The 26,983-nt window shown below is 42.4% G+C and overlaps 1 protein-coding gene across 1 annotated transcript in view; it reads right to left on the bottom strand.

Annotated features, from left to right (window-relative positions):
• The window catches only part of LOC310987945 (protection of telomeres protein 1-like), a gene marked incomplete at both ends in the record, with an annotated part of 116,900 nt that extends 93,757 nt beyond the window's left edge, over window positions 1-23,143 (bottom strand). Inside the window, one exon of the mRNA XM_083974414.1 lies at window positions 23,068-23,143. Coding sequence (XP_083830540.1) covers window positions 23,068-23,143 — 76 coding nt within the window. The remainder of the gene's footprint in view (window positions 1-23,067) is intronic.
• Window positions 23,144-26,983: the final 3,840 nt, after the last annotated feature.

Consider the following 26,983-nt stretch of genomic DNA (forward strand, 5'->3'; position numbering starts at 1 on the left):
ATGCGGTTGTCCCTTTGAGCTTTAAGAGACTGTATTTTCTGTGAACGTCATCTGGATCGTTCTGGGTCAATCATGTACAGAGGCATTTTGGTCACACCTCTTGGAAGTCGGAGGTGAATACACCTTTCAAAGATCCGTACTTTATCGTACTCAAATCGGATTGAGATGAGGTCTGGAGTTTCCAGCGAAATCCAAACAGAAAACTGATTGTCTAACTGTTTAACTTCCAAGGAGTCTGTCGAGTTAATCAAAGTGAGGAGGCACCACATTGGGAAACAACAGACGCACAAACTTGGTTAAACTACCAAGAGTCTACTTTCAGATGAGTCAAGGTCGAACATTACCAAAATTAGGGATGTCCCCGATCACGTAATTTAAGGGACAACTTGGATGTGTTCTTTTTTTTTTTTTTACTGCATTGCTAAAGTATGGAATCTGTGATCGGGACATCCCTAACCAAAATATTTGTAGTATTTCAAGTAGGGATGTACCAATCTGATATTAAGAGCAGATATTGGCCCAGATATTGAATCAATAGCTAGATCAGGTATCAGATAATGGGGCTGATCCATGACACCGATCTATTCACTTCACTTCCATGCAGCCAACAACAAACACAGAGCATTAAGGTTTTACAAAGTTAGGAAAGTGGCATGGTGGCAAGGTGGACGGTTGATTAATTCATCAGTGGTATCAGATCAATATTGGGAATCGGCCAATACGCTTAGCCCAGGCATCGGTATCACCATTGGGACTGAAAAAGCTGGGTTGGTGCATCCCCTCTGTTCAGTTCCAGCTTTTAAAAGGGATAGTAGCATGTTTTTTTTAAGTGGGGTTGTATGATCTACAAATAGCCCCTAAGTACTTTAATTGCAGTAGCAGACTCTCTGCACTCCTCCCGTTAGCAACGCCAGCCCATAATAGCCCTGCCCAGAGATTTACAACATACAGTGTTGTGAACAGACCCAAAGAAACGGCCTATTTTCACGGCCTAAAAGAGGTTTTACCTGAAAAAAAAAATACACAGTTCCATTGTTCACTATAATATATTTTTTTCCAGCCCCTCAAAGTGCAGGAAAAACACAGTTTCTATTTGGACCTAACCAACTGCTGATCGGCGGGCGCTAACCCTGGGCGGAAGGATACGTGAGTTGGTTAGGTCCAAATAAAAACTGTGTTTTTCCTGCACTTTGAAGGGCTGGAAAAAATTATATTATAGTGAACAATGGAACTGTGTATTTTTGAAAATAGGCCGTTTCTTTGGGTCCATTCACAACACTATGTTGTAAATCTCTGGGCAGGGCTATTATGGGCTGGCGTTGCTAACGGGAGGAGTGCAGAGAGTCTTACTGCAATTAAAGTACTTAGGGGCTATTTGAAGATCATACAACCCCACTTTAAAAAAAATGCTACTATCTCTTTAATGTCTCATTTCCATGAGCCTGTCAGATTAACAATGAATAAACACCACTTTTTTTCCATTAACTTCATTTACTTTGGGTTAGGGGTGTAAGGTCTGCCACCCCGGCTCCTCTCCGGCCTCTGGAAGGATCTGACCCAGATAAAAGTCTTGTTTTGATCATTTGTTCCGGCTGATTTTCTAACTGACGAGTGTTGTGTTCAGCTTTAGCTCCGTGTTAGCTCGACAGGACGGCGTTAACGCAGCAGCGGCGGTGTCAGTGAATGACTCCTCCACCCTCCGCTACTAACACAGATTTAATCACCGATTTACACTCTCCAGATTTCCAAAGTACACTCATTAATTACAGACAGAGGTGAAAGCCCAGCGCGCTCTCGGCTCGGCTCGGTGACGGCTGCAAACCCGAAGGTTCATTTTCTACAACATAAACCCTCCAGCTGCCGCGGGCCCACGCTCCGGCAGCTTCACCTATTGAACTAAATAAATAATAAAGTCCCAGAGCTCAGCAGGTGATTTCAGGAGGTTTTTTATCAGGTCAGGAGCAGCTTGGCAGCGCCGAGCGGAGGCAGCGCGTCGGGGGAGAGCGGCTCCGAGAAGCTCCATTTATTAGAAACCATTTAAAACCACAGTCCAGCGCCGCGGCAACAGACTCTCTGTGGATGGAGAGCAGAAAGAACCGACCGGAGAGAGACAGACATTTGTCTCACGTCCACAACACACTACACAGAGTGAAAAGGTTCAGTTGTTTCTTTTGATGGCGGCTTCGCCCTGCAGCTCCTCACACAACAACACACAGTCATTACTTCAAACATGTCGCTCGCTTCCAGCCGTCTGAATCACCGGCTGCACTTTAAACCTGCTCTAATCTAAATCTTTATGGTAACAACGGTAAAGTGAAATTGCCGAGCATAATGTGAAAGATGTTGCCTGTAGTAACGAGAGGCGAGCCCACAGAGAAATGTCAGCAGCTCCCTGCAGCTGTGAGCGGCTGCTGGTTATTAGTCTTATTTACTCTGTGTTTCCAGCAGCAGCAGCAGCAGATTTCTGCCAAAACCCACTGTTCACAACCAGACAGCAGCTGAAGACCAGGCAGAGGACAAACTCAAACAGTGACAAGATTAAAGAGCCTGGTTTTTATCTAACGGGGTGTTCCCACCAAACGCGATGAACGCGATTGAATCGCGCGTCAAATGAAATCGCGTCGCGCTAGACGCTCCAGTTTTGACGCTGGTTCAATATGCAAAAAACGCCTCGTCGCGGCATCGCGTCGCTCGACGAGCCCGCCCAAACAACAACATTTCTCCCACTATTTAATTCTCTGGCCGTCGCTGCACTGTTCCTGTCCCTGTAGATGGGAGAGGAACAGTGGCGTGGGTCTCTGGCTGCAGCAGAGACAGCTCCGTGAACTACTGTGTGACTGACCGCCTGTTGAGTGCTTTGGGACGGGGCGGCCGGCTCGCAGCGCCCGCTGGTTGAAAACAGCAGTGATAACGGGCTTTCAGGTCCGAATATCCAAACCAAAAACGTTTGTAACAGCACCGGAAAAGCAACAGTGAAGAGCTGTGGCTTTGCTGCAGCTAATGGGGATCTGAATAATAAACTAAACTAAACCAGAAAACTTCTAATATTGTCAATAGACTCGCTCTGACTAAACTGCCAAGGGAACACCAGTACGTCCGTACGTCAGCACGTCGGTGACGATCTCAAAGCTGATAGGCTGTCGCGGCGCGTCTTCACGCGAATTCGCCGCAAAAGTTCAATTATTTGAACTCGAGCGATGAAGCGTCATCGCGCCTGGCGACGCGATGGAGGCGATTTTTCGCGGCCAACGCGTCCATCGCACCGCGCTATCGCGTCCATCGCATCGCCCGGCGCGATGACGCGTCAAATCGCGTGTTTGCATTGACTTTACATGTAATCTCGACGCGCGATGAAGCGTCATCGCGTTTGGTGGGAACACCCCGTAACAACTCCATGTCTTGTTATGTAGCCTTTATTTAACCAGGTTAGTCCCGTTCATGTCGAGGGCTGTCGGAATAAACTCCGTTATTCAAACTGAATTCTAATTATGAAAAAAAAAATGAGAACATTCGAAGGCGGAAACTGACGCGCGAACGTGTGCGTCCCGCAACAACGCAAATCTACAGCTGCGTTTCCACTGAAAGTTCCAGGAAGCTTCAGTTCCTGAACCTTTAGTACCCGGAACTAAATGGTTCCTGTGTCCTGCTGTTGTCTGTGTCTCCACTGAGGCCCAAGGGCAAATCACCAAACGTAGCCTATACTGGAACATTTTTAGTTACGTTGCACGTTGCATTGTGGGACGAGTTGTTTTTAATCGGCCGTTTATTCGGCTGGGCCGGTGTCTACATGTTCCCACACCACACACAACTTCTGTTTTTCCATCGATCGATCCACAGACCACTTATGTACCGATCACAGATCAACTGCGATCTGTTGCACCACTACTTATAATATCTTCGATTTCCCTTCTGGAAGTTTTATATTGAGTTGGTAAAACTGAAGTGTGTTGTAAATGTTACAGAACAGATTTGGTGTGAATGCCCTCTAGGGGACACAGGATGTAATAATAAGCTGGTAAAGGTGTTAATGAGCTAAAAAAAAAAAAAAAATAGGCCTATTTACCTTTTTTACCTGGATTTTTTTTTTGCCAGATTTTTTTTTTTTTTTCGATGTATTTTTTTTTTTGCCAGATTTTTTTTTTTTTTTTTTTTTCGGTGGATTAAAAAAAAAAAAAAAAAAATTTGCCTAGTTTTTTTTTTGCCGGATTTTTTCTTTATTTTCTTCTCTCGCCTGGCTTTTTTTTTTTTTTGGGCTGGGCCTTAAGACGGGGGTGCAAGGCGAATTTTTCGTGTGATAAGATTACATACAAAGTCAATGTACAGATGGACGCGGATTTGTGCGGGCGAACACGTGAATATTCGCGCGAATGCCGCGAGTAAAAACAAATATTCCAGTGGGCAAACTCGAGCGAGTAGAGCGAGGCGAATATTTTACTCGTGCCCGGTGTGAACACACTTCGTAGGAGGGAGTGATGCCCTGAATAATTTTGTAAATAAACATACCAATAACTGAGGCGATGGGATGATAAAAGGTAGAGAACTTTCTCCAGGAACCTTTTGTAGAACTATGAGCGTTTCAGCCACAGGAACAAGCATCTAAACTTAGTTTGGGATATTTGATCTACTTCCCCCAAAAAAACCTCCCTGGTCTGGAGGGATAGGACTTTTTACAAAGAAGGTCTGCAGTCCTGAACATTAAGTACTCTCTGCAGTTTTATCTGAAAGCTGCAGCTGCATGTCGACAGTTTGGATTTAGTTTTCATCAGAGATCCAGAGGAAAAAAGCCTCAGAGAGATGGAGCCATAAAGAAGGTGGCGGCCGTTTGCAGCGCATTAGGAAACATCAACATGAATCACCTACAACTTAACGGGCTCACTCTAATGTTACATATATGATGTCCGCTGCTTTTATGGCACCATCCTTGTTGTACAGCCTTGGACTGGACGTGTTGTGCATTTAATTTAATTGCTTTCACGTCATCTGCCTCATTTACATTATCTGGACAAAGTGGAAACGCAGCTAACGATGAAATGTCTGGCTCTTTTCCACTAGCACGACTCGTATAGTGCCTAGTACTTAGTACCTGGTACCTAAGCACCTTTTAAACAGGCACTTCACACTTTTTTTACCTTTGTTTTTAATACCTCACCTTATGTGTGATAATGTTATTTGGTGGTGAATGGCTATGTGTGTGTCTATGTTATTTTTGAGAGCCAACATAATTTTGTTGTAGCAATACAGTAACAAATAAATGTCCTTATGGAACCTGGTACTTTATTTGGTAACACCTAAGACGAGGTTACAAGCGAGCTGATATTAAAATGTGACGTCAACCAACTGCCAGCCACTGATTGGCCAGAGTCGTGAGTGCAACGCCCGACACAAGAATCAAACCGTCCGTCATCCGTATTTTAGAGGTAAAATGAATGAATGTATTTCCCTCTACAACAACTCTGTCTGGTAACGTTGTGTTATTATCTCATAGCGTGGTGAATGTGCAGGTCACAACTTGTCCACCAGAGCGTTGTGGAGTTGTTGGATTGTGTATTTGATGAGTTTGATGAGGGAAACCAAATAAATCCCATGAGCCTCCGTAGCGTAGCTCTGAGCAGCTCACGGCTCTGCTCCGCCGTTCTAAAAATAGCTTGCACCGACAATTAAAAGGTAACAAACCTACTGCTATGACTATAGGGATTATGGCAATGGGCTCAAATGTTGCCAACATGTTGAACTATCCCTTTAAGGTTAAAATTCCTCCTCTAGTTAGTTGTGACCAGTACAGTGTTTGTGTTGCTCCGAGGGGGAAAAGTGAACTGCAGCTTTGAAATAAGTTTCTAAAACAGCTATTGTGTTTTATTTATATAGCCTGAAACAATCCCACTAATATTTATGACTCCTATAAGTCCTGGAGGAGGGAGGCTGTACTTCTTTAAACATGTAAAACATGCTCCATAAAATCAACCACTGCTGATTTTAATTTGACTTTGCCCACGTAGCTACTTGAAAGTCTCGATGGCAGGCTGATAAATCTGCGGGACAATTTCTCCCGAGCCGATATGATCTTATTGCAGATTTACTGAAATTGAGGTTAGAAATTGAAGCTCTGACTGTGACTGTGTCCATGCTGCAGACAAACACACACAGTGAGCGAACAGTTACAGCTGCGAAGAGAGAATATTTATTAGATTTCCATGTTGTTTCCCTCCAAAAATCATCAGAAGAGGCTTAAAATATTCAGTATTTCAGAACTGGAGGAGGTACAGTGATACACACTGTGCATGGGAGATACGGTTTTATCCGCACGCATCCCCACAAATCATCTGTCTTATCTCCTGACCCGCGGGGCTGAAAACACACATCTAAAAAGGTTTATTTCCGTGCAGACTGGAGGAGTTTCCCTCCGCTGTGGGAATCAGACAAATCCTCCCAGAGGGCAGCCACAGATGGACTTTCTTTCAGCGGTGGCAGCTGATAAAGGAAGAAGAAGGAGAAGGAGAAGAAAAAAAAGCTGCTGACACAGGTTCAATAATACAAACATCAGTGCAGCGTGTGTGTGTGTGTGTGTGCTCAGAGGAAGTGGAGCTGTTCATTACAGAGACAGGCTGATGATTTGTCTTCAGAGGCTGAAGAGAAAATGTGAAGTTTGTCCCGAGGGCGAGAACAGAGGAGGGAGGTCGCTGGAGTAGAGTGATCACCGATACAACAAAGTCAGGGGACGTTTATGTCCGTCGCATTAGTGCTTTAATTACCTGGTTATGGATATTCTGACCCAAGCCAAAAGGGTAAAAGGCTTCTTTTATCTGACGATGAATCCATCAATCAACCGGTCTACGCTCGGATCAAAATGTCAAAGTCAACGGATGTGAATTATTTTCAGCAGCAGAGACAAGTCCGATCTGGTCCGACGTCAGGCCTCGTCACCACGGAAACACAGCTTCACCCAAAACCAGCCTTTTCTCCGTAAACACTTCGTCGTTTCAAGAAATATCTGCGTCCACACAGATCCACTGAAAACAACTCAAAACGCTGCAGTACGTCCACCAGGCCTGAGTGTGGCGCTGTAACACTGCCACACATCAACACCAAACACAGAGAAGAAGACAGAAAGCTTCTCCGCTGGATTCAAACTCTAAACATTATAAGTGGATTAAAAGGACAACGAGGAGTTTGTATTTGGTTATAAAAAAGTCTCACATTTATGTGGATGAATCTACGTTACCACTTGTTAATGGGCCCATTTTAGATAAATATATAGTTTTGTCTCTATCATTATTTTGTTATTATTAGTGGTGGAAACACTGGGCGAGCCGACCAGCGTTTCTTTACTTTCAGTTTCGGGGACGCTGCCCGGCAGGTCATGAGAATAACGTTGACAAATCACAGTTTATGGTTGGAACTACGACGGTATGTGATCGTCTTTGAACCTCTGACTTTCATACTTGATGAATGAAAACTTGCGCCGGTCCAAGAATTTCACCATGCGCGGAGGCTCATGGTAAATGTAGTGTGAAAACACTTCGCATTTCCAAAACTCCTCATTGTCCCTTTAAAAGGGATAGTTCACCCAAAATTCTAATTTCACTCATTATCAACTCACCCTCATGCCGACTAAGGGCTGGGAGAAGTTTCAGAGTCCTCCGTGGCTTCTCTGAGTTACGGGGGGGTCCACGCAGCAGTATTTGTCCATATGATGGTTGTGAATGGGGCTCACTTTTCTTCCGTCCAAAAAGACACACCATCCAAATACCTCCATACTGCTCGTCTGTAATGTCTCTCTTGTATTGAAGCCCCAACATGGGCAGAGCAGTGAACTGAGACACTGGGAGCTTCCGCTACAAACAAGCTTGAAATATAGACTTATTTAATTTTTTTCTGAACAATTTCTCATGTCGGGGCTTCAATACAAGACGGACATTACAGACGAGCACTATGTAACAAAAAGACACACCAAAAAACATCCAACTACCTCCAAAGAAAAGGGAGCTCCATTCACAACCGTTATATGGACAAATACTGCTACGCCGAGACCCGCTGTAACTCAGAGAAGCCACGGAGGACTCTGAAACTTCTCCCAGCCCTTAGTAACATGAGGGTGAGTAGATAATTAGTGAAATTTGAATTTTGGGTGAACTATCCCTTTAAATTTCAAAAATATTTTAAAATCTGTCATTGCTGCAGTCGCCTGCATACGAGGCCAACACAAAGTTAAAATAAAACTATTTTGGATTTTAATGTTTTTTTGCTTTTTAATTGGAAGTCCGTGGTTTACACATAGTGAAGGTCGTGGTTGTTTCCTGCTCGTCTCATCTCAACAAAAACAGGAAACATCATCAACAGCTTCAACACCAACACGGATCTGCAGACTCAATTAATTCAGCTGCTGCAAAATCACCAGATCCTCACAAGGAGGAAGTCCTGGAGCCTTTTCTTTTTTTCTTTCTTTGACAATCATTCCAACACTTGATCGATTATCAGAATAGTTTAATTTCTGCTCATCGACGGCTGTGATCAGACTGACACCGTGTAGCCGGACAGCAGCTCAACCAGGAGACACTCAACTGGAGCAGACAGAGCGGGTTCAACCACAGAACCACATAACACACACACACACACACACACTGTCATGTTTCATCAGACTTTTTTTTTCCAGGACAAGCAACAAAATACTGTTGAAGTGGAAAAACAAGATTAGGATTTTCTAAATCTGAATTCAAGACAAGATGTTCTCAGACTTCCAGCCGAGCTACAGAGAACAAACACACACACAGATCACAACAAAACCCACACCATCATCCAGCTACTTTACATAATGCACACAATCCTCTGTGATGTGTCGTATCTAACACACACACGTGTTTATTGGCTCTGAGGACGAGGTTTGTAGTCGATACAGACACAAAACCACCGACTGATCAATATGGAACTTTAAACCAACTTAACATCGACGAAGACGCCATTAAATCAATCATTTTCCAAGGTTTTTAAAGGGATAGTTCAAGGAGGCTCATGGGATTTCTCATCAAACTCATCAAATACACAATCCAACAACTCCACAACGCTCTGGTGGACAAGTTGTGACCTGCACATTCACCACGCTATGAGATAATAACACAACGTTACCACACAGAGTTGTTGTAGAGGGAAATTCATGCAAAACCATCCCATTGGGGACAGTTTTTCATCAAGCGGTCTCTGCATTTGCCTAAAAAACAACTGTCTGGTAACGTTCCGTTATTATTGTCATGGGAATAACGTCTTCATTCTTTATTAATGAAAACATTCTTGGTAAATGTTTTCTCTGTCGTCTGTCTTGCACCGGCCCAAGAGTTTCACCATGCGCGTGGGAAGCTCATGGGAAAGGGAGTGTGAAAAGTGAAACACTTTGCTTTCTGAAACTCCTCGTAGTCACTTTAAACTGGTCACACAGCTCTAATACACTGAGCTGCAGAACATTTTACAAAGTGTTCACTGTTTATTTGTAGGGATCCCCATTAGCTGTCCCCTAAAGCATCTCTATAGTCAAACTGTCTGGGCTCCACTTTAAAACAAGACAAAACAACAAAAACCTACAACAAACTTCACAGTACACATCATCATCCTACAGTAACAAAATCAGCTAGGCTATGAAAAACAGATCAGAATAAAGATAGGTTCTAAAATGGTGTTTCTTTATTTGCTTTCATTGATCTACTGTAAGTTGCTGTTTGGTTGTGTTGTTGTTGCCTGTCTCGTGGCTTACGCACAGTACATGACTCATAAGAAACTAGGATTCATAATGTAGCTATACCTGCTTATGACTACAACTGTTTGTAACAGTGTTCAGGAGGTTATTGACGCTCAATTGTTCTACGGCTGTATGATATGACGACTGCAGCTCCTGAGATTTAGATATGGAGATTCATTGTGCAGCCCCACATTATATAATGTGCATTATGAATATGTAGGTTATATTAAATAGGCTACACACTGTTCCTGGTTAATTACAGACGTGTCAGTATTTATTAAACTGTTGCAGAGACCATGTCGCTGTCCGTGGTGCTGAAGTATCCGATTCACACAAACGCCTCATATGTTGTTTTAAACACGTCAAACTTTTTAACAGATGTGGTGCAGCGACGTTCACAGACACCTCTGTTTCCTGTTGTCGTGAAGTCACCGTCAGTAGCCTTGGATTTGCATCACTATGGCAACAACAGGTTGTAATGTAAAGCCTGCAGAAGCCGGAGCTGTTAGAGTTTCTCTCAGCTGCAGAGTATTCACCCCAGGTTCATTCTGATCAATTGATCACATATTTCATTACAGATCGCTTATAATTACCATAAATAAATGTTGTCTTTGCTCCTCAGCTCCTTCCTCCTGTTTGTGATGATAACCCCTTTCATTTTTGTTGTACTCGGATTTCATTTTTGCTCAGATCAACAGGTTAAAGGGGACCTATTATGCTCCTTTTTGCACCAACTAAAATAGTTCCTGGGTGTCTGAAAGACATGTCTGTGACGTGCTTCGGTCAAAATACCCCAAAGATCAAACATCACAGCATTCTCAAAAACAGGGCTCTGCAAAACGGTCTGTTTCAGTGGCCCCTCCCTTTAAATGCAAATGAACCACTCCCTCAGCATTGCGTTACCATGACGATGTCTACTACTAGTACCTATAAGTGATTTGGCCAAAATGTAGTATGCAAACAAAAGCTAAATCTGCAGTAGGCAAAGTGCCAGATCTCCAGTCTGCATCTGACCAGTCTACATTGTGTAATGAAATGTGCCCATGACCTCGTCTCACCCTAACCAAAGATGGTATAGAGTAGTCTTTGCCATGTAGGCTACTGTAACCATGTAACATGTAATATAACTTCATAAAATAAATTAAAAAATATATGCAGACTGGTCAGTTCATTGTAAACAGTTATTTATTGATGTAAATGTGGTGATTTGTGCACATAGACTACAGAGCTCCGCAGCACTGCGCCTCCTCTCCTCCTCCTTCTCACAGCTTCATTTTTCATTCAAACTAATCCAACTGCCACAATTGTAAGATTTCATCAATGAGACCAACATTTATCTCCTAAAAACAATAACCACACGGTGGTAAACGTCTAAAAAACCTGCAGGTATGTTTATTAGCGATGGTTTTCTCTACCGCGATGAGCACGGACGTCTGCCCGGCCAAGGAGGCCTGCAGACGGGCTCTGCCTGTGTGAGGAGCCGCTGCAGCTCCGGTGCTCCGTCGGTCCAGCGTTACGTCGGTCCGACAAACAACGTCGCCCCGGCGGTACGTCGCTCCTCACACAGGTACAGCTTCACTTACATGAAACGTCGGCGTAAACTTCTAATAAAACTCAGTAAAGTGACGCTACAGCGTTAAAACATGCAGGGAAGAAGCAGGAAGTAGTCCGCTCCGCTCTCCGCTGTGACCCCAGGCACAACAGAGCAGCATGGGGGGAGGCGGGGCCGGCTGGAGCAGAGACCTCGGCATGACCATGTAGGGGAGTCCGGCACGCCATGACGTAGACGCGAGCTCATGTCAAAAAAAAAAAGTCAGGTGTGAAACAGGTGTGCAGAGAAATCCAAGAGAAATCCCAATTATCTAGCAGGGTTTACCCCCAAATGCATTAACCTCAGGATATGACACTTCCACGGCCTCTAGAACCATTATCCAACATTTTAAACATATAGAAAAGTCTGAAAAGCTGGATAGGTCCCCTTTAACAGCTGTGACAAGCTTTTATTTTCTTTATCAATTAATCTGATGATTATGTTTCATCATTTCAAGTTCTTATCTTATTCAATTAATTATCTCAAACTCCCAAAGTGTCCTCTTTATAGTCACATTTGGCAGGAAAAAGTAACTTTTGGGATTTTTCCAAACAAACAATCAGTGATCTATGAATCAATAGATTAATTGGTTCCTGACAACACTGTGTGTGTGTGTGTGTGTGTGTGTGTGTGTGTGTGTGTGTGTGTGTGTGTGTGTGTGTGTGTGTGTGTGTGTGTGTGTGTGTGTAGAAGTTTATAAAGTGTAATGATTTACTGAAATGTAGAGGGGAAACTCTGTATTGACTCACTTTTACAACTATTTAAAAAGAATCTGCCGTGTATTTGACTTTTCAGGCTAAATCAATAAAACACACAGCGGCGCTAAGGCTTTTATTTTGACGGGGCCAGTTGACAGCTTCCTCTCCTCGTTCTGGGGCAGCAGAGGAAAGTTTGCAGAGTTTAAACATTAAATTAGAGACTGAAACTGAGGTTTTAAAAGTCAGACTACTGTATGACCTTGATGTTGTGACTCTCTTGTTTGTTTTTTTATTTATTGATTTTCCTAAAAGCTGAAGCACATGGGATTAGCAGCCTTGAGGCCTCACACTGACCGGTGTTACTGTTCTAATGGAGACGGTTACGGGTTTTAACGAGCTGCTAGAGAGGAAATCACCTCCCTGAGAAATAAATAAATAAAAATGATATTTTTCTGGAGCAGAATCTTGTGTTTCTGGCCGAGAGCCACTGTCAGGCCGCGGCTGTCAGATAAAACAACAGAATCAGCAGGCCTGTAATTACTGTTTCACAGAGGATGACAGCTTAATAATATCATTTAAAAAGGAACACGAGTTGTTTTTTTGTAGAGAAACACACCTTACAGCGACGTAAAGCATCAGGCGAGTCACGTTGTGGTCTTCTATAGACGCAGGAGGCTGACAGCCCGTCACACACACACACACACACACACACACACACACACACACACACACACACACACACACACACACACACACACACACACACACACACACACACACACACACACACACACACACACACACACACACACACACACACACACACACACACACACACACACACACACACACACTCTACCGCTCATCATAATTAATGTTCATGCTGACGTGACGATGTTTTCATGTCGTTCACAAACAGCTCGACCACTCTGCTTCCTGCTGTTCCACTTCTATAGCTCAGGGAGATGGAGCAGGGACCTCCTACTATATAACTGTATAACATTGTGTTTGATATTAAAGGGATAGTTCAACATTTTGGCAAATTCGCCACAGCAATCACTTACATAGAGTGTTTGGACTGAAACACGGGTCTCTCAGTCCCTCTGCTCTGCTCTGAGCCGAGGAGAAAACTTTTCTCGTATCCTACAGTTTTTATCCAATGAGGAGAGAGAACGGCATGCAGGGCTGTGTGTGCAGCCAAGGAACGCCGTGAATGTGGTGACGTAGCGACGAGGACTGTTATGGTGCGTTCAAGGAAACTCGTATTTTTCCGACCGTGAAGTGGTACCAGTTCGATCTGGTACGAGTTCACGGGTCAGAAGTTACGAGTGGCCGTTATAGTGACTTTCACCGGTAAAACAGGTCGGAAAAACACGAGTGGGTTGCCTGGAACGCTACAAAGTCATAAGTTGTGACTTGAAGCTGTAATTTACGGTTTCAAAAGCCTGCCTGGAACGCAGCATTAGCCAAAACGACCGGATCACTCACTTCTGCTTTAAAGGTGATGAACCTACTGCTATGACTATAGGGATTATGGTGGGAGGAGGATCTCACTAAATGTTGCACTATCCCTTTAAACTGATTCTATAATGCCATGTATAAACAGACCTTGTTCACTACCGATGCCAATATCAACAATGTCTGTCTGTTGCATGATAATCATGCTTAGTATACAAGCTGTTCAGATGTTAGAGGTTTTTATTTTGAACATGAACGGTGGTGATGAACAAAAGCAAAAAATAAACTTCATGATGATCATTTTCTTTCAAAAATGTCGCACTTTCAATGCAAAAATCGCAGATTTCCGTGAAAAATGTGCAAAAAATGTGCAGGGCATGCATGGTTTCATAATCACAGCATTTCCGTTGCAAAAAACTTGCATATCTTTGCAGAAAAGTAGACAAATGTTTCGTGTTTATTTCACGCAGGAGCAGCCATTCCCCCGTGTTGCCTTGGAAACGTTATGAAGTGACGTAATTACACGATGTGAAACGATGTCGCCTCTCACGAGAAGATAAAACCAAACCACTGGAAAAGTAAAGCAAACAAAACCTGCCATGAATAAGACTAAATCAGTCTCATTTACCAATGGAAAATAAGTGCAAAAGGTCACAAAGAGTTAAATGATCTTTTACTTAGTGCAGCTGCAGCGTGTTGAAGGAACATCGGTGGAAACAGGCGCTGGACAGCCACTTGTAACACTATGAAAAGGTTAGTTCAATAATAAAAAGCTGCTGCAGTCTAGGCTTGGGCGATAGGACGAATGTATCGCCAATCGACCACCGGCTGAGTCCGTCACGGTTGATTTAATTTTTGGCGATTGTCTGGGCGATTTTTTTTGCATTTTATTTCGCCAAATTAATGGTCTGGCTCCACAGAATTCAACTCTAATTTACATGGAGCACAATTCAAAGCGTGCGTAAATTGGATCTGGCAGCTATAGTTATGTAATATGTATGTTGTTCTATGTTATTCACACTGATTTCCGACGAGTCTGAATTATTTTTAGAAGAGCGTTATGTTTTATGATATTCAGTGTGCCCTTATTTTGAAATCCTTGTACCGGGGGTTACTGTTACTGTTACAAAGGATACAGAAATAAAAGTAGCGAAGCTCCGGACAGAGTTGCGTTATGAAAACACATGTGTCTATCACAACAACGGATTTTCCGGGACAGATCAAATCCGTTAGATTATCAAGCTGATTATCCATACGAAAGGTAGGCTGCCGGTTCTCACGGCCCGGACTTCTGCCAATAGTTTTTTTTTTTTTTTTTTTGAGGGTGTGTGTGTGTGTGCGCCGAGCGGACACGCGTCTATGGGACAGGCTTTTATTTAATTTAGAACAAACCTTATGCTCAGCAAAGATGGAAAATATATAGTCTATAAAATGGTTCTGTTGTTTGGATCCAGAGCAGCATTCATTTACAAGTTTAATCAGCAGCAATTAAACTTCTAAATAAACGTAAACATTTAATAACTCGGGTCAGGTTGGACCACGGGCTTCTTTTTTTTTTTCTTCCTCACAGGAGAATAAGGTGTGCGTTGCGCTCACCTCGCTTCTCTCTGACGCGTCGGTGCTCTGGTTGTGATTGATCCGCTTTATACATACACACCTGCGCTCCGCACACGTGTCATAACTGCCGAATATATCGTCAATCGCCGATTTAAAGGGGTACGGTGGCCGATTGGAAATTTTTTACCTATCGCCCAAGCCTACTGCAGTCACAAAAAAACTTGTTTTTATTCCCTGAAGGACGACTGGAGGCTAGAAAACAAACTGAGAACAGTTACACTCCAACGCAACCAGAAAACTGATCCAGAGCAGACGGAGGGTTAAACTGCTCTCTACAGCTGCAGCAGACAAACACACATCACAACTATTTCATAATTAATTTGGACAAAAACAAAAAAACTAACAGAAACAAACTCTGACTGTGCTGCAGCTTCACCAAATCCTGACAACAGACCGTCGCTGCAGCTCCGCAAACAAACCGGTTCATCATCGATTATCAAAAAAAAAAAAAGCTTGCTGTGGAAAATGTGACGGACTGACGACCAACCTGTCTGCTACGGATGTCACCTTTATAGATTTTCTTGGTACGATTATTGTCAGAGAAACAAATCAAGGTATCATGATTGTCACAATTATTATGTAGCCTATTAAGAAATGTTACGACACTGTGAACGTGTCAAATCAAAATATAATGAAGTTACTACGTTAATTATAAACATAAAATAATATTAATCCCCCAGGGGAAATGTTTGAAATATTCAACTCATTAATTGTCATCTATAACAAATGTTTAAAGGTACAGTATGTAGCTTATTTGGCTTTTTATTAGCAAAAATCTAATATTGCTTTTATTTACCTTAGTCCAATCACAACCGCATACAACTGAAAGCCGTCTCATATCTCAGAATGAGTTGTTTACAAATACACAAGTGGCGGTGCACCCAACTAAAGCCGCCACGTTGCATCGCCATCTTTGAATACGGTAGCTGAAAGAGGACAAACTTGGTGAATGCCGCTCATTTTGTTTAATAAATGGACCGTTCCAGTTCAACTGCTTACGGAGCTAACAGAGCTAACAGGTTCTCACTGATAGCGATGCCGGCATATTCGGCATATTGGAGTCATGCAAATGCTGGTTTTTGGAATCAGAACAACACTACAATTAGGAATGAAACACTCCTAATCTCTCACTGATAACCTATAACATATCCAGGGTATATACAGGAATTTTGAAGTTAATTCTAATACCTTTTTAAGACTTTTTCAAGACCTTCTCAACATTTTTCAATACCTCACTGCCACTTCAAGCTGTAACCATTTACACTCAGTGACACTTTTAACGTAGGCTAACCGTTTTAGTTTGTGATAAAGACTATAGACCAATGTGATGCTACAGAATTCAAAATAGGCTGGGATAAAGTTTATAAAAAAAAACACAAAAAAAAACATTGCTCCACTCTCAAAAAACAAAAACAAAAATCTTCTTTTCTTTTTTATGTACCGTTTCATCTTTATTTTTTAATAAAATTAATAAATTCACACACTTTTACAATGTTTTTTTGGACTCTTGGACAGCTAGGCTAATTCAGAAAAAAACCTTCAAAATGTAAGACTTTATAAAGTCGTGAAAAGACTTTTTAATACTTTATAAGGGTCTTAATTTTCCCCAAATTGATTTATCACCTTTTAATACTTTTCAAGACCCCGCGGATACCCTGATATCGTAGTTTGGTTTATATCTTCACCTCATCGCTTGATGATCCTGAACTACTCCCAGTTATCTCAGTCATGGAAGACGCCATTTCTGCAAAACTTTATTCTAAGGCCACCGTCACTTTGCCGACGAGAGGGGTGATCGCGAGCGAGCGAGTGAGCGTTGCAAACTAGAATCCGACACTAAATATCATGGTTCCCTTCCGAGTTTACACACTGGACCTTCATGTTTATTGAACCGGTAGTGTGTGATTTGTAAGAAAAAAACGGTTACAGTGTTATATTTGGTAAATTGACATTAATGTAACTTAACCCAGTTACTGTGCATAAAGCCAGGTGGTAATCCGACAGGTGTCGATACAATCAGACGTATTTCCTCCTTTGGGCTATTTTTTCTCAGCGTGTGTTACAGGCTGACGAGCCGTCGTCAACTCAACATGTTTGTTTGGAGGGAACAAGTCGTCCTCTGTCTGTCTTTACCCCTCGGACAAGTTTCTGTTCTGCAACTCGCATGGAACGAAAACAAAGTTACACATGAGGTTGTTGTGTAACTTTGGTTCACATGGTTCAACACAATCCATTTGAAATCAAGAAACTGGCTGTAATGGTGATTTTGTTCACAGCAGATCAGTCCCAAAGAAGAACCAGCAGCTGCTGAGAAACAATGAAGACTTTGTTCTTTCTCTGTCTAATATCACTGTGAATGGAAACAAATAATAATAATAATAAGATGTGAGAGGAGGATGAGCTCAACGCGAGGCCTCAAACTAACCAGAGATGACAATAAAAACCAGATTTGGATGTGTTTTGCAGGCTGAGGTAAACAGCTCCTGGGAACATTTAGATATAAAACCAAAATGTAATATCTTCAAGTGTCGGCTGTCATTTGGTTTTTTTATTTTGACGCCTCAGAAGAACCGAGACAGAGACAGAGGATGTGAATTAATCCATCCTGTCAAACGGCAGCCAATCAGGACGAGGCCAGGTTGGAGGAGATGGAAAAAAAACAATGAATGTGTCAGACGGAGCGACGGCCGTGTTGAGACGTGTGGCGGCGGCGGCGTTGGTTTGTTTTCTGTTTGTGTGTTTGTTTGTCTTTCCTCTCTGACAAACAGCGTCTTGTTGTGTCAGAATCACAAACTGTTTCTGTCCGTTGAGCCGACGCCGCAGCGTTTACCAACACACAAACCTTATTTACTCCACAACCGCATCTTCTTTGTCTCTTTATCTTCCTGTGGCGATGACAGAGAGAGTTTCTGTGTCTGAGCTGATCCAGAGTCAGCAGCTCTGCAGAAACACACCTGTCCCCCGTCCTCACACCGGGACATCATGAGTTTGCAGAATCCTTAAAAATCTGAACTCTCCGTTTATTTGTATTTGAACTGGATGAAAATTACAGAAATGTCACGTTTCCATCAGCGTTTCCTCCTCATCCTCCACCGTTTGAGCTTTGACTGGCCCTTTTTTAATGGAATAGTTCACCAAAAAATGAAATTTTTATTCCTCAAAGTGCATCTGGAGACCCGGGAGGCCGGTTCGTAGTCCAACCAAAACTTTATATGAGAGTAACAGGGCCCGACCGACACAAAAACGTCCATAAAACTACACAAAAACCATTTAATATTCCTCCACACTGCTCGTCCACTGCAATCCAAGTGTCCTGAAGGGAGATAGTCCAGAGTTTACTGGAAACAAAACTATTTTTACAGCCACATCTCGCACAAAGTTGTCCTGATATGCAGATTTTGTTGCGAGTATATTCTTCAGAATCCAAACCAATCAAATTATCGAGGGATGTAAACAAACTTATATTCCTGACGTTTCCTGGTTGCCGTTTTTCACATCTTGGAGTATTTTTTTTGTATTTAATTTCTCTCATATTCTCCTCTCTCTGCTAACTAGCTTGTCAACAGGAAGCAGCGTGTACTTTTCAGCCAATAAGAAGTGTTTAGGGGCGGGACACGGCCACGAAATGTCGTCCAGATAGAGACGGAGCAGAGAGTTTTTCAGGACAGGCTGAATGAAAAGTCGCTGTATGTCAGGATGAGGTGTTAGACTATAAAAGCGGCATAAAATGTTCAGAAAAAGACAATCAAATCGTTAATTCCAATTATTTGTATGGGAATTAATCGACAACTTGAATTTTAAAATGGTGACAGCCCAGGTAGAGAGATGCACCATCAGCTTCCAACCAATCAGCCTAAGGTTGTTCAAGATCACAATACATCCAAATGACATGTCAAAGTTACAGCAGCTGCAGTGTTGCTCAAAACACAAAGAGACGTTTATGACTCGGCAGAATTCACATTAATTATGAATATAGAAAAGCAAAAATCACAATTTACACTAAAAACCACAATAAGTCTTGAAACTATCAGATTATAATGTTTTGCATCATGCAGCTCTAGAAAATAAAAATAAAGTACAACCACCACACAGCAAATAAGTGTAGGCAGATGGGCCACATCCAGTCCAGTCCTGCTCCTAATAGGAGGTTTTTCTCCTGTCGCTGTCACCGATGCTGCTGCTGAGTCACTGTTAATAATCTGAGATCCAGCTGCACTGTGGTACAGATAGAAACTGACTCAGTTCACCTGGTGGTTTAGATGCTGCTCTCTGTTTCCCCTCAGAGTCCCACTCCACTTCTTTTATTTACTCTAAAGTTTTATGATGTACGAGGTGAGAAGAGTCAGGTGACCTCTGTGGTCCTGTTAAACCCCAGCGTCTCTCTACAGACGGACGTCCAGACTGCAGCCGGAGGTCACCAGAGGTCACACATTGTGCGATGTCTCCCACGGCGACCGACCATCACCTCAGAGACAGGAAGGGAGCGCTCGCTGCTTCGTCTTTTAACTCGTCCCAGGCGGGTGGAGATAGGCTGAGTAAACTCCTCACAGCTCATGAATATTCGCCTGCAGCTCCACAGAGGAGGAGGAGGAGGAGGAGGAGGAGGAGGAGGAGGAGGAGGAGGAGGAGGAGGAGGAAGAACCAGCCGACTGAGACAGAAGCTGATTAGTACCATACAGTAACGTTGGTCTTGACTCTAACTGGTCCTGTCATGTCTCTGCAGCAGGTTAAAGGAGCTGAGGCTTCAGCTTCTGACGTGGTGACGCAGAGTGAATGTAGAACAGAAGCTGATCGCTGCTTCTCCATTGATATCGGCAGTGTGAGAAAATCCATATCTCTATACGAGCTGAACTGGGACAGGTTAGTTATTCATTCTGAACAAATCTCATGCTTGGCAAAGATGGAAAATCTATAATATAATCAAATGGCGTTGTTGTTACTTTGAGTAAGAACAGGATTCATTTACAAGAAGGGCTGTCCTGACTCCTGATTATCATATTTTGATAATCGAAGCTTCACGGACATAAAATCGATCACAATCGAAGCTTCGACGGCCGGGGCATTTTAATGTAAAAAGGATAAAAGGGAAGAAAGAAAAAAAAAGATCACGGACTTCATGATCGATTACCATGGCAACGAACAAAGCTTCGAAGCTTTGATTTTTTTGGGTCAGCCCTATTTACAAGTTTAATCAACACCGATTAGGCTAAACTTCTTCTAAATAAAGGTGTGCTCCAGCCACAGACTGTAATATAGGCTACTCCGTCTCTTTCATTCAACAGACCCGGCCCAACAACATGACCAGACACACCGGGTTCAGATCAAAACACATTTAAAGGGACAACGAGGAGTTTCAGAAAGCAAGGTGTTTTCACACTACATTTCCCATGAGCCTCCACGCGCACGGTGAAATTCTTGGACCGGTGCAAGACGGACAAAAGCGAAAACATTTGCCAAGAATGAAAGTCAGGCGATCAGATACCGTCGTGATTCCGACCAGATTCGGTGACGTTATTCCCATGACCCGCCGGGCAGCGTCCAGGAAACTGAAACTAGGAAATGCTGGACAAGTCGACCACTAAATAATATCAAAATAACGATAAAGACAAAACGACATATTTATCGAAAATGGACCCATTAATAAGTGGGAAACGTAGATTCATCCACATTAATATGAGACTCTTTTAGAACCAAAAGAGACACCATGCACAACTTTTATTTTCATCCGTGTGCTGCAGTCGTGTTCCTGTCATTTAGCCTAGTTATTATGAAAAATAATAGTTTTTGAACATTTCTGAATGGTTATTGAATCGTCACCTGGTTGTTGCATTGCGATGAATCTAATAATCAATGCATCGGCTCATCCCTAATACTTATCATGTAATAAAATCATCCCATGTAGTTTATCTAGTTTAACAAACCTCAGCTAGATCAGATGCACCAGACTCATTACTTCTGTTATAACACAGAAAACTGTCACACTGTGTCAGACTGAACATCCTGGAATAAAATCAACACATCAAAAACTGAATGAATTTATTCCACGACACCGAGTCTCATCTGCATCTCTTTGACTTTCATTTTCCATCAGTGACAAATGGAGACGTCAACATCTTCCAGAGCTTTAGAAGAAGATGATACAGGTGGAATAAAACTGATTCATACTTATCTATAATCCTCCTTATATCCTGTCAAGACCGGCAGGTGAACGACATGACGTCTACACAAACCATCTACAGAGACGAACCCAGGACCACGATGATAGAAATAGACGTCTGAAAATATGCTAAACAGAGACAGAAGGATGCAAATCAAAATATTTGAGAGCTCTCAGGGTTTCACACACCGAAGATAAACACAGCTGTGATTGTTGAGCAGAAAACAAGCCCAACAGGTGGCGTTCAAAAGGACCAGGGATAATTATAGCTCTCTGGTGTTTTAACGCGCTGAAGAGACGGATTAAACCAAAACCACATCAGAAGCAGCAGAGTTCCTGATCTTCAACAGCAAGAGTCCAAAAATACCCAAAGAAACTGCCCAACAATGACACATAGATAGATAGATAGATAGATAGATAGATAGATAGATAGATAGATAGATAGATAGATAGATAGATGCGCTGAGGTATAAGCAATTAAATGCTAATGAAAGTTAGCATTCACTCACACTCGGTCATCTGTATTATCGGTTATCGCCGCTACTGTAGAAGCGTGCACCTTTATTCAGATGGCAATGCACTTTGCAGAACAGCATATCAATGTCAGAGCTCCAGACTAACTTTTTTCACTAGCAGCACAGCGGCCCCTAACTTAAACTTTTGGGAGCACAAACAGAAAATCTAGGCACACAAATCAACTTTGCAAAGCAAATATTCACATTTCCTTTTCATTCATAATCCTCATAGCTACACTTTGGCCTGTCACCTGTAATGACAGATTCCAGATTGTGTTGAGTGTTAAAACAACAACAACACACAAACAGCAAATTTACTGGTTGCACAACACGTGCAAGTAGATATAAAATTGACTTGCACCGTCTCAATTTTTAGGGGCAAAATGCTGACATTTAGGAGCAGTCTGGAGCCCTGGATGTGCAATTGTGTCATGCAATTTGAAAGTGTACTTGGCAGTTTACAATTAAATATGCAAAGTTGCAATGCAGTCCTCAATAAAGTTAATAATCTCAATGCAAATTAGGAATTAAAATTGTATTAATCAAATGTCACCACTTTGCATATTGAATTTTAAATTGCCAAGTGCATTTTCAAACTGCATGACTAAATTGCACATTGAAATGCCATTTTGCAGAATGCATTGCCATTTTTAGGTGCAGATCAACTCCCATAGCTCGTAGGTTCGTGTTGACCGACACTGAACCGAACAGACTGAAGTTTTAATCCACTATCCACTGTTTTGCTACTTAGCCTGCGAGCTAACTTTAGCACAACACTAGCACAGCAGTGGGAAAGCAGCTTCGCTCTGCTCCGGTTTAACACCACACATTCACTTACATACGACTGCTTTAGCACCATGTTTACACCTTCAACTAGTTCCACATGATATTAAATGAAGATAGAGGGAGGAGGGAGAGATAATACTCTGTTTTTACCGTGCAGTTCTATGTTTAACCAAACTCCGTTTAAAAACCCTTCAAGTTACAGTTGTATCGATCCTACACAGCTACGCACAAGAAACAGAAGATAATATTCAACTTTGTATGAGCCTGCAGACTCTTCATGTCTATTCGGCGAACACACAACACAGAAATCCGCTTGTTATGATGTTAATAATTCAACTTTATCCAGGGAGATTAGCATGACTTCCTGTTCCTCGTGGGGTTTTAGTTACGTCAAACTGTCACTAAAACAAACTTCACCAACATGATAAACTACTGCAACACAAGGACAGTAGAGTTGTTGTGTGTCTGTGTGTGAGAATAAAAGACAGAAACAAAGGTAGAAGTCAGAGTAGTAAACTTACAGGTCGCTGTGCAGCTGCTGCTGTTGTTGTTGCTGTTTTTCCCTCGCTCCGTTTCGAACTGACAGTCACTGCGCATGCGCAGAAGGAGCTGCTATTTATACTGAGAATAAAGATTCAAGGGAAACAGTGAATAAAAACAACACAAAGTAACAATAGAAACTAAAACTTGACCATAGTAGAATTAAAAATGCAAACTTTAATTAATCTTTGGCATCATATATAAAGATGTGCAAAAAAAAGTGCTATATTAGTAGGCTACAGGTGCATTAGAATGTCAATGAAAAGTTTATTTATGTCAGTAAAAGTGAAACTAATACATTATATAGGTCATTACACACAGTCTTTATTTATTTATTGAATTTGTTTTAATTGTAATGATTATGGATTGCATTTAAAGGTTCATGAGGCAAGAAATGCACATGCGTTTTAAGTTTTTTACTGCTAATGGGCGATGAAGCGTTCAAAACCAAAAAGAATGAGCCCACTCGCGTATCTCTCCGTTGCCTTGAACAGGCTGTGTGCTGCATAATGCGCTGCAATTCTGGTTCCGAATTTCCCGCGCTGTCCGCGGATGTGACGTCAAATGACGCTGCATGCGCGTCCTCGACAGCTTTGGTTTTCCAGCACTTGCGCCCAGCGGTCGGCGGATGTCTTGCAGCCTGAACAGTCATGTGAGCAGCGAGTAGAGAAATAACGTCACTTTTTAAAATTTTAATATTTTTTCATGCGAGAAAGTGACAGTTTAGATTCCCAATCTGTTGTCAGTTTATCCAAATAACGTCTGTAAGTAGATTTGCTCCGACATTTTTCGGAGGAGTGCAGAGCCACACACGCAGCAGCAGCAGCGGCTCGTCACAGAGGCTGCAGCCGGGGAACTGAGCTCATCGGCCGGGCAGCAGCTGTCCTCCTCCTCCCAGGGAAGAAAACCAGCCGAGTAACTTCCCCACAGGTTTTTAGAGGTTTTCTGCCGGCTGGTTGAATTGTTTTTAGGAGATAAATTGGTTTCATTGATGAAATCTAACAGTGGCACTGTGGCAGTCGCATTAGTTCATTTGAATGAAAAGTGGAGCTTCAGGTGTGTGTGAGCAGCGCAGCCTTGGGGCTCTGTACATACAAAAATCACCATATTTAGGCTACTTCAATAAATAAATAAATAGTTTTACAATGAGCCGATTGATTCATCCGTGGTCAGTTTATCCAAACAACGCCTGTAAGGAAATTCTCCGACGTGTTAGGAGGAGCAGAGCCACTAGAGCAGCCGAGCGGCAGCAGCGGCTCACAGAGGCGGCGGCCGGTGGCTGACCTGATGCCCGGGCGGTCAACCTCCCGGTGTCGCGGTAAATTGAGCACTGTACAATGAGCGTGGCACGGCGCATTTACTGTAACAGCCAAGCGCGACGTGTGTGTGTGTGTGTGTGTGTGCGCGCGCGCGCGCGCGCGTGCGTGCGTGTGTGTGTGTGTCGTGAGACAGCAGGTAGAGGGGCTGACTGGCAGAGATGAGAGATAGTGAAAGCTGTTCTTTTTTTCTGTGAGAGACTGCTGCGGCGGACCCAAACCAAACTGTGGCGGCTGATTAGTGGAAAACACTTGTATAGTAACGTTGTGCCGTTTCCAATTCAGCCACAGTGTCACAGCATCAGCTGCACTGCTGTGGAGAGTTGATGCGCGCTCCCGCACCAGCTTGGCTGACGGCTGCAGTAACCCTGACGGCCGCTACGGCCGTTGTATCGCTAGTGAGTTTTATTTATTGATCTTGCCTCAAGCTCCTTTAATGAAGACCTAAAGATTAAAGGGATAGTTCAGGGAGTCCTCCGTGCCTTCTCTGGACGGACCAGGAAGAGGAGCTTCGAGGAGCTTGAAATATAGACTTATTTAATTTTTTTCGGAACAATTTCGCATTTCTGGGCTTCAATACAAGAGGGACATTACATACGAGCAGCATGGAGGTATTTGGATGTTTTTTGGTGTGTCTTTTTGTTACGAAGAAAAGTGGTATCCATTTGCAACCGTTATATGGACATGCACTGCTACGCCGATACCCCCTGTAACTCAGAGAAGCCACGGAGGACTCTGAAACTTCTCCCAGCCCTTAGTCCACATGAGGGTGAGTAGATAAAGGGTGCAATTTGAATTTTGGATGAACTATCCTTTTAATGTCTCAAAAAAATTGAATATTACATGACATTTTTTAAGCACTTTTAATATGAAAATGTTGGCCCACTGAAAAGTATGTCCACATCATAACTTGGTTGGGGTTCATATCATTAAGGTTCATAGCCAACAATACTTACAGTAGCTACCCATCACTGTTCTCTCTAGTAGGAGCTTGGTTGGCCATCCCTAACAGTGCAAAGAGAACAACATTGTTTTTTTTATTCATTTTTAGAGCACTGTCACAGTTATTCCCTCCATACCTATCACTGAAACCACATAACACTGGTACACGCTCACAGAACTGGCTGTTACTCCATATTCCATTTGCTAGAACCGAACTGGGAAAATTTTCTTTTTATCATGATGCACCGTACACATAGAATAATCTACAAAAGGTCCTTCAATAAGAATATCTACAGTACCATCAGTTCAACAATTCAGAAGGCTAATCACTGACCTGATTTCACTCAGCTGTCACTTCTTTTATCTTTTCTCCCTCTCTTCAGCTCTCCAGTTGAAATAAAGGATATAATTGTTGAGCAAGATCCGTTCTCATCGATGAACTGATCTCTTTGCACTTCAACTGACACAATATTTAAAGCTCTGAGCAACAACAACAAAAGAAATCTTCAAATCCCTCTCTTTTTTGTATAGGCTAAGGCTACCATATCTATTTCAAATACTTTACACTTATTAAACGGAGACTGGAGCTGTCAATATGCTGTACATCAGGAATCCCACCCCACTTGAACCTTTTCATTGAAGGTTTTTTTTCATGTGCACTTTAACTAGACACTAAACTCCTTGAGAGGCCGCCTCCTTTCAAACACATTGAACTCACCGTCTTTTTGCTTTTACACTTAGATAAAATCAACCTTCAGATTCACCTGCTGCCACTTAAAGTTTTGCAAAAACACATTTTCTTCTTTACTAAAAAAAGTGAGGAAAACCACCACCACAGAAATGCAACGTTACATTTATATTAGATGCAGTTCAGTTATTAGAATATTTCTCCACTGTTACACTGAAGGCAGGTTGTGATTAGGGGTGGGAGAAAAAAATCGATTCAAGTAAGTATCGCTCACTTGTAATGGAGTATGTTATTTTATTTCTAGGCTCCTACAGTATTTGTGTGCAGATAAATGTTAAAATGCAGTTTACCTCAGTCTATATCTCATTTTGTCAGAAAGGTTTCAGAAGCCTGTTTTTTCTATAATATTTTATTTTTGCCTCTTGCAGTCCAGGCTTTTGAAAAGAGAGTAAACATATATATTGCTGTGATGTGTATTATTTGGGGGAAATATGGTTCCTGGAATAGGTTTGTAGACAATCATAATCATTCAACAGTTTCACTGGTGTTAAAAATGCCTTGACTAAAAATCGAGAAAATCGGGGCGGTGCGTGGCGCAGTGGTTAAGGCAACCTTTCCTGCATGTCATTCCCCCTCTCTCTGCCTCCCCCTTTCCTTCCCATCTCACTGTGTGCTATTGAATAAAGGCAAAAAAAACAAAACTTTAAAAATCAGCAATATAGTAGAATCGCAATTTGAATCGAATCGGCATCCAAAAAATTGTAGAAAAATCGAATCGGGAGAAAAGCATTATCGTCCCAGCCCTAGTTGTGATGCAGCAGTTTTCTGTTTGGAGTGTGCTGAGGTGTGATACACTCAATGGGGTGTGTGTGTGTGTGTGTGTGTATGGGTTGACCTGTAAAAGCTCCAGACTGGACCTGCAGCAGCTGGAGGAGACAGTGGACTTCACAC

Source organism: Trachurus trachurus (genome assembly GCF_905171665.1).
Source record: "Trachurus trachurus genome assembly, chromosome: 6".
NCBI lineage: Eukaryota > Metazoa > Chordata > Actinopteri > Carangiformes > Carangidae > Trachurus > Trachurus trachurus.